The 11,842-nt window shown below is 45.5% G+C and overlaps 2 protein-coding genes across 3 annotated transcripts; both read left to right on the top strand.

Annotated features, from left to right (window-relative positions):
- Window positions 1-323: 323 nt before the first annotated feature.
- Window positions 324-11,842, top strand: LOC120048662 (multiple epidermal growth factor-like domains protein 8). 2 transcript variants are annotated; one of them, XM_038994771.1, is made up of 6 exons: window positions 324-617; window positions 2,760-2,928; window positions 3,915-4,107; window positions 4,292-4,439; window positions 4,652-4,782; window positions 11,794-11,842. In XM_038994771.1, exons 1-5 carry the CDS (start codon window positions 452-454, stop codon window positions 4,735-4,737), a joined length of 762 nt encoding a protein of 253 aa, XP_038850699.1. In that variant the 5' UTR covers window positions 324-451; the 3' UTR covers window positions 4,738-4,782; window positions 11,794-11,842. The 2 variants fall into 2 exon arrangements, with proteins under 2 accessions (XP_038850699.1, XP_038850698.1); XM_038994770.1 differs by lacking the exon at window positions 11,794-11,842 and adding an exon at window positions 5,502-5,607.
- Window positions 5,578-7,061, top strand: LOC120048663 (multiple epidermal growth factor-like domains protein 8). Its single transcript, XM_038994773.1, has one exon. The coding sequence runs from the start codon at window positions 5,578-5,580 to the stop codon at window positions 6,721-6,723; it is 1,146 nt and encodes a 381-aa protein (XP_038850701.1). The 3' UTR covers window positions 6,724-7,061.

Here is an 11,842-nt window from a genome sequence, read left to right as displayed (position 1 = left end):
TAGAGTATTTTTGGAAGAAGAGGAGCTTATATGTGAAGGTCACTCCCCTAGTATTGTTATAAACATGACTTTTAATGAAGGTTACTTACATAGAGACCACATTTGTTTCAGTCCATAAGCCATCATTGACCTGCACTGATTGATTTTTATTGCATTACCAAACATTTGAACATGGTAGACAAGCATGTAGTATTCATTCTCTCTGTGTGTATATACAGGGCATTCGGGAAAGTATTTGGAACCCTTGACTTTTACCACATTTTGTTATGTAACAGCCTTGTTCTAAAATGGATAAGTGTGCAGTGTGCCCTCAGATTCCTGTACCTGAATTTTTGGGGACTGGGGCCTCATTGGTGTCACGAACCAGAGGGCAATAAACCTAAGGACACTAAGATTTTGATATGTCTGGAAGTCGGCTTCCATTGCTCTGAGTGGCAAGATCCTCTCAACTATGAGCCTGAACACTCACATGCGCATCCACAACGGAGAGAAACCTTACGAATGCAAGGAGTACGGCAAAATATTCACGAAGGGCAGCAGTTTAGGCAAACACCTGCTCACCCAGTGCTCTCTGCATCGCCTGGCCCTGGTGTGCTGCCAGCAGGGAGGCCTCGATGGTGAGGGGAAAAGAAATGAATAGACCTTTAGAATATAGTTTTTTAAGATTGAATAATAGATCCTCGTCCACTGTGTGTGTAACTGACAGTTAGATTTACAGGTTATGTCGTTGTTTTGTGTTTGAATTGTTTACGTGTCCGCTGTGCGGGGGAAATGATAAGACAAGCAGAACTACGTAGCTAATAACTGTTGTAACGGGGATCCTTATTGTAGCAACACACTTTTGGAGGGAAGGCAATCCCGCGCTGTGTTAGCTAAGTTTTCATGTCATCGGGTGTAGTTCATAAAGTTTGAAGCGTGTATGTTACGATGGCAACGTTATAATAATTAATAAGGATGAATCGTGAATTCATGCCAGGAATAATAAGTGTGAAGTTTGATTTCCTCCCTTCTGTAATAAGCAGCCAATGAGGTATTTTTCCTTTATTCATGTATTTAATCTGATACTGTTATAGCGCCGGCTAAACTGTTTATGTATGTAAGCACTTCAGAGTTATACCAAGCTAATAAGTCACTCGTAAGATAAGGTTGTAAGAGTGTGCTTAACTGTATTTTTCATTTACTTTATAGTTCTCACGGAAGGTGATAATTCTGACTAAATCTACAGAATAAAGCCGCCAGTTAAAATCAAGGAACGGTTGTGCTCGTGGTTACTGGAGGGAGCTACAGTGTGTTTGTCAGTTTTAGAATACCTACTCATTCAAGACTTTTTCTTTATTTTTACTTTTTTCTACATTGTAGAGTAATAGTGAAGACATCAAAACTGAAATAACACAAGGAATCATGTAGTAACCAATAAAGTGTTAAACATATATTTTATATTTGAGATTCTTCAAATTGCCTTGACAGCTTTGCACACTCTTGCCATTCTCTCAACCAGCTTTATGAGGTCACCTGGAATGCATTTCAATTAACTGATGTGTCTTCTTAAAAGTTAATTTGTGGAATTACTTTCCTTCTTAATGCGTTTGAGCCAATCAGTTGTGTTGTGACAAGGTAATGGGGGTATACAGAGGAAAGCCCTATTTGGTAAAATACCAAGTCCATATTATGGCAAGAACAGCTCATCATTACTTTAAGACATGAAGGTCAGTCAATACGGAACATTTCAAGAACTTTAAAAGTTTCAAGTGCAGTCGCAAAAACCATCAAGCACTATGATGAAACTGGCTCTCATGAGGACCGCCACAGGAACGGAAGACCCAGAGTTACCTCTGCTGCAGAGGATAAGTTCATTAGAGTTACCAGCCTCAGAAACTGCAGCCCAAATAAATGCTTCACAGAGTTCAAGTAGTAGACACGTCTCAACATCAACTGTTCAGAGGAGACTGTGTGAATCAGGACTTCATGGTTGAATTGCTGTAACTAAACCACTACTAAAGCACACCAATAATAAGAGACTTGCTTGGGATAAGAAACACGAGCAATGGGCGTTAGACCGGTGGAAATTTGTCCTTTGGTCTGGAGTCCAAATTGGAGATTTTTGGTTCCAACCGCTGTGTCTTTGTGAGACGTGGTGTGGGTGAATGGATGATCTCCGCATCTGTATTTCCCACAATAAAGCATGGAGGTGTTATGGTGTGGGGGTGGTTTGCTGGTGACACTGTCTGATTTATTTAGAATTCAAGGCACATTTAACCAGCATGGCTACCACAGCATTCTGCAGCGATACACCATCCCATCTGATTTGGGCTTGGTGGGACTATCATTTGTTTTTCAACAGGACAATGACCCAACACAACTCCAGGCTGTGTAAGGGCTATTTTACTAAGAAGGATCCCCCGAATACCCCGACCTCAACCAAATTGAGATGGTTTGTGTTGAGTTGGATCACAGATTGATTTGATTTCTACATGATTCCATATGTGTTATTTCATAGTTTTGATGTCTAAACTAGTATTCTACAATGTAGAAAATAGTAAAAATAAAGAAAAACCCTTAAATGAGTATGTGTTCTAAAACTTTTTGCCGGTAGTGTATATATATATATATGTATATATACATATATTTATAAAATATAAGAGCTTTATAGAATATAACTTTATTGTCCAACATTTAGGGTTATATTCTCTAGTCCCAATAACTATTTAAAGTTACCTCTTCTCCTCACTTTCCCCTGTGTGTGTATTTGCATGTGTCAGGTGTGAGTGAGGGAGTGTGTGTCCAGAGAAACAGCAGCTGGTCCTTCCTCCACTGCCCAGAGGAGGATGAGTGTGCCAACGGCCACCACCACTGTAACATCACCCAGGACTGCCATGACCTGACCCAGGGATACCACTGCACCTGCAAGCAGGGCTACGTTCTCAGCCGGTAGGAAGCCACGCGTCACAATCATCATTAACGGCAGAAGAAGTAGCACTTGGATACCTCAGCAGCTATACACACACAACCTCATCATCATTACATCATCACAATCATCAGTACTACCACTCCACCTGTCCTGCAAACACGGCTACATATTCAGTTGGTATACATACATAGTATCCTGAAAAGGTTCTACAGCTGTACCATTGAGAGCATATTGACTGGCTACATCATTGCTTGGTATGGCAATAGCACCGACCTCAATCGTATGGCGCTACATAGGGTTTTGGGACAGCCCAGTACATCATTGAGGCCGAGCTCCCTGCCATCCAGGACATCTATATTAGGAGATGTGGAAGGAAGGCATCAAGTCTGACACCAACAGGCTCTTGAACAGCTTCTATCCCCAAACAATAAGACTTGATAATTAGCTAACAAAATAACTACACAGACTGAGTTTGTCTTGTATCTTTATTGACCTTTTATTTCAATATTTGCACTCTCACAGGGCCCTACACACTCACACACTGTCACTCCAACACACACACACAAACACTCACTCCATCATCTGCTCACTCACACATTATATGCACATACATTTATACTGACTCTACACAACAAGCTGCTGCTACTCTGTTTATCTTAAATCCTGTTGCCTAGTCCCCTTATCCCTATACATATCTACCTCCATCACTCCAGTATCCCTGCACATGTAAATATGGTATTGGAACAGACTTTTTAAATATTTCCTGTATATAGTATCCTTGCTTAATTTATTGCGTATTTCATATTTCCTCTTCTTATTTCTTGTTTTTTTCTAGTAATACATTGATTATTGCATTGTTGGGTTTTGAGTTTGCAAGAAAGGCATTTCACTGTACTTGTGTATGTGACATAGAAACTTGAAAACAAACAGGGCTACATATTCAGTAGGTATACATCCATAGTATCTGTTTAAGTTTCTCCTCTTTCTCTCTACTCCCTCCCTGCAGTGTGTCAGGCCAGTGTGAGCCGGTCTGTGCTCAGGGCTGTGTCAACGGGACCTGTGTGTCCCCGGGAGTGTGTCAGTGTCACTTTGGCTTTGTGGGGGACAACTGCTCGTCTCAGTGTCGCTGTAACAAACACAGCAACTGTAAAGGAGTGTCTGAGCCTGACAAGTGTCTGGAGTGTAAAAACAACACTATGGTGAGTGGGGCAGACACACACACAGTATTTAAACTGTAAGATTATGCATGTCACAGCCCAATGTGTTTCTTGAGTAACAAAACACTAGTGACACACTGGTGCTGATCCCAGGTCAGATTCCCAGTTCATTCAGTGTATCATATACTGATGATTATGTGGTTTGTGGCTCTCTCTCTTGTTCCAGGGTGATCACTGTGAGAAGTGTAAGCCCCTGTATGTGGGGTGGGTGGGGGGACGTGTCGCCCCTGTCGGGAGTTCTGCAGTGTCTGTCCCGGGACGAACACAAGAGGGCGCTAGACCACCCACAAGACCACCGTCTGGACCCAGACAGTGTAAGTGACTCACTGTCTGTTTTAGTTCATTTATGTTCTCTCCATCTTGCTTTGAGTTTACTAATGGATTACGTTTGATCTAATCAACAGCATCTTTTGTGGTCATATCATGATTTATGTGCTATCTAGAAACTCGCTTTGTAGGAACAGGTATACCATCTTGGATGTCATTTAACTACATTTCTCTTGTTGAACTCCCTCTCCTTTATCAGATTGTTCAGTGGGTGTCGGGGGGTCCTACAGAGGACTCAGCGGTTTGTGTGAGCTGCCAGAACAACAGCGTGGGGGACAAGTGTGAGAGCTGCCTCAGCGGCTACTTCCTACTGCAGGGGAACTGTGACAAGTGAGTAGTGATTCCTTTCAAGTGAACCTCTAGCCACATCTAATTCACTTGTAATCAGTGGTGGAAAAAGTACTGCAATCTCATACTTGAGTAAAAGTAAAGATACCTTTTTCTCTCTCTCTCTCTCTCTCTCTCTCTCTCTCTCTCTCTCTCTCTCTCTCTCTCTCTCTCTCTCTCTCTCTCTCTCTCTCTCTCTCTCTCTCTCTCTCTCTCTCTCTCTCTCTCTCTCTCTCTCTCTCTCTCTCTCTCTCTCTCTCTCTCTCTCTCTCTCTCTCTCTCTCTCTCTCTCTCTCTCTCTCTCTCCCTCCCTCCCTCCCTCCCTCCCTCCCTCTCCCTCTCCCTCTCCCTCTCCTGTTCCAGGGTGATCACAGTGAGAAGTGTAAGCCCCTGTATTTGGGGTTGGCAAGGGGACATGCCTGTCTGTTTTAGTTCATTTATATGTTCTCTCCAACTTGCTTTGAGTTCATTATTAATCACATGCTCCGAATACAACAGGTGTGGACCTTATAGTGAAATGCTTTCTTACGAGCTCCTAACCAACAATGCAGTTTAAAAAAAATACGGATAAGAAATAAAGTAACAAGTAATTAAAGAGAATTATGTGCTAGCTAGACACTCACTGTGTAGGAATCGGTATACCATCTTGGATGTCATTTAACTGCATTTCTCTTGCACTTGTATTTCTTGTTTCTTCTCCCTCTCTGGAATCCTTCTCGCAGTGCGCCAAGTGCAAAGACTCCTTCAACGGCACGCCGGTAAATGAGCACCAGTGCTACCGGCAGTTCAACGTGGACAATGAGTGCTGTGTCGACCCCCACCAACCGCAATCTGCACAAGGGAAGCACCGTCTTCTTCGCTGCCCAGCCAAAGTTCACCAACGTGGACATCCGGGTCACCATCGACGTGACCTTCAGGGAGGTGGAGGTTTACGTGTCCAACTCCCATGACACCTTCATCGTAGAAGTGGACCTCCACACAGGCATCCACGCCATCAAGATCGAGGACGAGTCGGCGGCCCGAGGTGGGGCGAGCGGGGGGGATAAGGAGACGCCTCCATCACCTATGAAGGTGTATGCCAACTCCTCATCCAGCCTGGGTGGGCCCATGCTCCCCAACACCCCCCTGCAGCTCCATGCCAAGCCCCAGGGGGCGGACAGGGAGGTACGGGAGGCCAAGACGGAGGGGCTCATCTCCTACATCACGGTGTGGAAGCCCCAGACGGTGCTGATTGTTCGAGGTGTCCGTGTGGTCATCACCTTCCCCAATGAGGTCCACTCCCTGAAGTCCAGCCGCTTCTACATCGCCCTGCGCGGTGTAGGCACAGATGAGAGACGGGGCGAGTTCCAGGGCCTGCTCTTCCTCCGCCAGGACCAGGCCCACATCGACCTGTTCGTCTTCTTCTCCTGCTTCTTCCTCTTCCTCTGCGTCCTCCTCTGGAAGATCAAGCAGTTCATGGACTTCCACCGAGAGCAGAGGCGTCATATCCAGGAAATGACCAAGATGGCGTCCAGGCCTTTCGCCAAGCTCACTGTCTATTTGGAGCCAGATGAGCCCCAGCTCTCATCAGGGGGCGGAGGGGTGGGGGGCAGTGCCCTGTCCCTGGCCCATGCACGCACAGGCAAGCTAGGGGCCGTTGTAGTTGGCCAGAGGGGGCGAGCTCCTACAAATACGAGTCAGGCGCAGGCCTCACCGTCCACCATCACCACCACCTTACCCTGGGCGGAGGGGGCAACAGTGGGCAACACCTGCCCCTGCATTACCTCAACAGCCACCACTATGTCCCCACCACCGCCAACACCACCACCACCCATCCTCCCACAGCGGCTACCAGCACTTCTGCCGCTCCGACCCCTTCCTGTCCCAGCTCATGGGCTTCTCCTACTCCACCTTCAAGGTGGCCACGGTCCTCATCCTGCTGCCGGGGGGCATCCTGGCCCCTAATCGCACCTGCCTGGGGTCCGCCCTGGTCACACTACGGCAGAATCTCCAGGAGTACTGTGGTCACGGCAATGGAGGGGGACACCCCGGGGCGGGAGGGGAGCGCAAAGGCCTGCTAGGGCATCAGCACCTCACCACCATGGCTATGTAGAGGGGGGGCGAACATGTGCTTTATACCCCAAAAAGTGACAATCAAACATTGCCAATAAAAACAAGAGATAGAAGGCTTAGTCCACTAAGGTATACGTCACTTCCTCTTGAATTTGCAGACGTGTTGCTGTGCGTTTTGTTGCCAACCTTACTTTGCTAGCTGACAACTTTACGTTTTTTTTCTTTTTACTTTTTAATTACCGTTTATATTTTTAGTTTTTCCATCACAACTTTTTTCCCTCATTCAACTTTTTCACTCCGGACGCTTTATCTGGACATGGTTCGTCAGTACTTTCAACAGCCGAAGCTAAGTAGTAACATTAACATGATGTCTTTTAATTGCAGTCGCTGTACTCATAATATACAGGAGAACGATCGCCTTACGGCGAGGATAGCTGTGCTACAAGCCCAGCTTCAGACGCAATCGTTAGGCAAGGGTAATTTCAGTGTAGGAAAGGAAGAAACAGCGTCTGTGCCACCAGTAAGTACAGATACTAACGTTAGTATAAATCCCCTCGCACAGTCCCCGCAGCCGGACAACTTTCTCATGGCTTCTGGAGGGAAATGCTGTAGGAATGCTCAACTGGTGTCGCTCATTCAGCCGACAGAAACTTTCAACCGGTTTTCCCCATTAAGTAGCGAGTCGGAGTCTGAGGCCGAGTCTTCTCTTGTCTCTACTCCTCTGAGACGCCGAAGCCTCCCACCATTAGCTCTGACAAATTGAAAACCCTAGTCATTGGCGACTCCATTACCCGCAGTATTAGACTTAAAACGAATCACCCAGCGATCATACACTGTTTACCAGGGGGCAGGGCTACCGACGTTAAGGCTAATCTGAAGATGGTGCTGGCTAAAGCTAAAACTGGCGAGTGTAGAGAGTATAGAGATATTGTTATCCACGTCGGCACCAACGATGTTAGGATGAAACAGTCAGAGGTCACCAAGTGCAACATAGCTTCAGCGTGTAAATCAGCTAGAAAGATGTGTCGGCATCGAGTAATTGTCTCTGGCCCCCTCCCAGTTAGGGGGAGTGATGAGCTCTACAGCAGAGTCTCACAACTCAATCGCTGGTTGAAAACTGTTTTCTGCCCCTCCCAAAAGATAGAATTTGTAGATAATTGGCCCTCTTTCTGGGACTCACCCACAAACAGGACCAAGCCTGACCTGCTGAGGAGTGACGGACTCCATCCTAGCTGGAGGGGTGCTCTCATCTTATCTACCAACATAGACAGGGCTCTAACTCCACAATGAAATAGGGTGCAGGCCAGGCAGCAGGCTGTTAGCCAACCTGCCAGCTTAGTGGAGTCTGCCACTAGCATAGTCAGTGTAGTCAGCTCAGCCATCCCCATTGAGACTGTGTCTGTGCCTCGACCTAGGTTGGGCAAAATTAAACATGGCGGTGTTCGCCTTAGCAATCTCATTAGGATAAAGACCTCCTCCATTCCTGCCATTATTGAAAGAGATCGTGATACCTCACATCTCAAAATAGGGTTACTTAATGTTAGATCCCTCACTTCAAAGGCAGTTATAGTCAATGAACTAATCACTGATCACAATCTTGATGTGATTGGCCTGACTGAAACATGGCTTAAGCCTGATGAATTTACTGTGTTAAATGAGGCCTCACCTCCTGGTTACACTAGTGACCATATCCCCCGTGCATCCCGCAAAGGCGGAGGTGTTGCTAACATTTACGATAGCAAATTTCAATTTACAAAAAAGAAAATGACGTTTTCGTCTTTTGAGCTTCTAGTCATGAAATCTATGCAGCCTACTCAATCACTTTTTATAGCTACTGTTTACAGGCCTCCTGGGCCATATACAGCGTTCCTCTCTGAGTTCCCTGAATTCCTATCGGACCTTGTAGTCATAGCAGATAATATTCAAATTTTTGGTGATTTTAATATTCATATGGAAAAGTCCACAGACCCACTCCAAAAGGCTTTCGGAGCCATCATCGACTCAGTGGGTTTTGTCCAACATGTCTCTGGACCTACTCACTGCCACAGTCATACTCTGGACCTAGTTTTGTCCCATGGAATAAATGTTGTAGATCTTAATGTTTTTCCTCATAATCCTGGACTATCGGACCACCATTTTATTACGTTTGAAATCGCAACAAATAATCTGCTCAGACTCCAACCAAGGAGCATCAAAAGTCGTGCTATAAATTCTCAGACAACACAAAAATTCCTTGATGCCCTTCCAGACTCCTTCTGCCTACCCAAGGACGTCAGAGGACAAAAATCAGTTAACCACCTAACTGAGGAACTCAATTTAACCTTGCGCAATACCCTAGATGCAGTTGCACCCCTAAAAACGAAAAACATTTGTCATAAGAAACTAGCTCCCTGGTATACAGAAAATACCCGAGCTCTGAAGCAAGCTTCCAGAAAATTGGAACGGAAATGGCGCCACACCAAACTGGAAGTCTTCCGACTAGCTTGGAAAGACAGTACCGTGCAGTATCGAAGAGCCCTCACTGCTTCTCGATCATCCTACTTTTCCAACTTAATTGAGGAAAATAAGAACAATCCAAAATGTCTTTTTGATACTGTTGCAAAGCTAACTAAAAAGCAGCATTCCCCAAGAGAGGATGGCTTTCACTTCAGCAGTAATACATTCATGAACTTCTTTGAGGAAAAGATCATGATCATTAGAAAGCAAATTACGGACTCCTCTTTAAATCTGCGTATTCCTCCAGGGCTTAGCTGTCCTGGATCTGCACAGCTCTGCCAGGGCCTGGGATCGGGAGAGACACTTAAGTGTTTTAGTACTATATCTCTTGACACAATGATGAAAATAATCATGGCCTCTAAACCTTCAAGCTGCATACTGGATGCTATTCCTACTAAACTACTGAAAGAGCTGCTTCCTGTGCTTGGCCCTCCTATGTTGAACATAATAAACGGCTCTCTATCCACCGGATGTGTACCAAACTCACTAAAAGTGGCAGTAATAAAGCCTCTCTTGAAAAAGCCAAACCTTGACCCGGAAAATATAAAAAACTATCGGCCTATATCGAATCTTCCATTCCTCTCAAAAATTTTAGAAAAAGCTGTTGCGCAGCAACTCACTGCCTTCCTGAAGACAAACAATGTATACGAAATGCTTCAGTCTGGTTTTAGACCCCATCATAGCACTGAGACTGCACTTGTGAAGGTGGTAAATGACCTTTTAATGGCGTCAGACCGAGGCTCTGCATCTGTCCTCGTGCTACTAGACCTTAGTGCTGCCTCTGACACCATCGATCACCACATTCTTTTGGAGAGACTGGAAACCCAAATTGGTCTACACGGACAAGTTCTGGCCTGGTTTAGATCTTATCTGTCGGAAAGATATCAGTTTGTCTCTGTGAATGGTTTGTCCTCTGACAAATCAACTGTACATTTCGGTGTTCCTCAAGGTTCCGTTTTAGGACCACTATTGTTTTCACTATATATTTTACCTCTTGGGGATGTTATTCGAAAACATAATGTTAACTTTCACTGCTATGCGGATGACACACAGCTGTACATTTCAATGAAACATGGTGAAGCCCCAAAATTGCCCTCGCTAGAAGCCTGTGTTTCAGACATAAGGAAGTGGATGGCTGAAAACTTTCTACTTTTAAACTCGGACAAAACAGAGATGCTTGTTCTAGGTCCCAAGAAACAAAGAGATCTTCTGTTAAATCTGACAATTAATCTTGATGGTTGTAAAGTCGTCTCAAATAAAACTGTGAAGGACCTCGGCGTTACTCTTGACCCTGATCTCTCTTTTGACGAACATATCAAGACTGTTTCAAGGACAGCTTTTTTCCATCTACGTAACATTGCAAAAATCAGAAATTTTCTGTCCAAAAATGATGCAGAAAAATTCATCCATGCATTTGTTACTTCTAGGCTAGACTACTGCAATGCTCTACTTTCCGGCTACCCGGATAAAGCACTAAATAAACTTCAGTTAGTGCTAAATACGGCTGCTAGAATCCTGACTAGAACCAAGAAATTTGATCATATTACTCCAGTGCTAGCTTCCCTACACTGGCTTCCTGTTAAGGCAAGGGCTGATTTCAAGGTTTTACTGTTAACCTATAAAGCGTTACATGGGCTTGCTCCTACCTATCTTTCCGAGTTGGTCCTGCCGTACATACCTACACGTACGCTACGGTCACAAGACGCAGGCCTCCTAATTGTCCCTAGAATTTCTAAGCAAACAGCTGGAGGCAGGGCTTTCTCCTATAGATCTCCATTTTTATGGAATGGTCTGCCTACCCATGTGAGAGACGCAGACTCGGTCTCAACCTTTAAGTCTTTACTGAAGACTTATCTCTTCAGTAGGTCATATGATTGAGTGTAGTCTGGCCCAGGAGTGTGAAGGTGAACGGAAAGGCTCTGGAGCAACGAACCGCCCTTGCTGTCTCTGCCTGGCCGGTTCCCCTCCACTGGGATTCTCTACCTCTAACCCTATTACAGGGGCTGAGTCACTGGCTTACTGGTGCTCTTTCATGCCGTCCCTAGGAGGGGTGCGTCACTTGAGTGGGTTGAGTTACTGACGTGATCGTCCTGTCTGGGTTGGCGCCCCCCCTTGGTTTGTGCTGTGGTGGAGATCTTTGTGGGCTATACTCGGCCTTGTCTCAGGATTGTAAGTTGGTGGCTGAAGATATCCCTCTAGTGGTGCGGGGGCTGTGCTTTGGCAAAGTGGGTGGGGTTATATCCTTCCTGTTTGGCCCTGTCCGGGGGTATCATCGGATGGGGCCACAGTGTCTCCTGACCCCTCCTGTCTCAGCCTCCAGTATTTATGCTGCAGTAGTTTGTGTCGGGGGGCTAGGGCCAGTTGGTTATATCTGGAGTACTTCTCCTGTCTTATCCAGTGTCCTGTGTGAATTTAAGTATGCTCTCTCTAATTCTCTCCTTCTCTCTTTCTTTCTCTCTCTCGGAGGACCTGAGCCCTAGGACCATACGTCAGGACTACTGGGCATGATGACTCC

The sequence above is a fragment of the Salvelinus namaycush genome, chromosome 5 (assembly GCF_016432855.1).
Source record: "Salvelinus namaycush isolate Seneca chromosome 5, SaNama_1.0, whole genome shotgun sequence".
NCBI lineage: Eukaryota > Metazoa > Chordata > Actinopteri > Salmoniformes > Salmonidae > Salvelinus > Salvelinus namaycush.
Note: the sequence above shows the minus strand (reverse complement) of the source record. Positions and strands in the feature narration are given on the sequence as shown.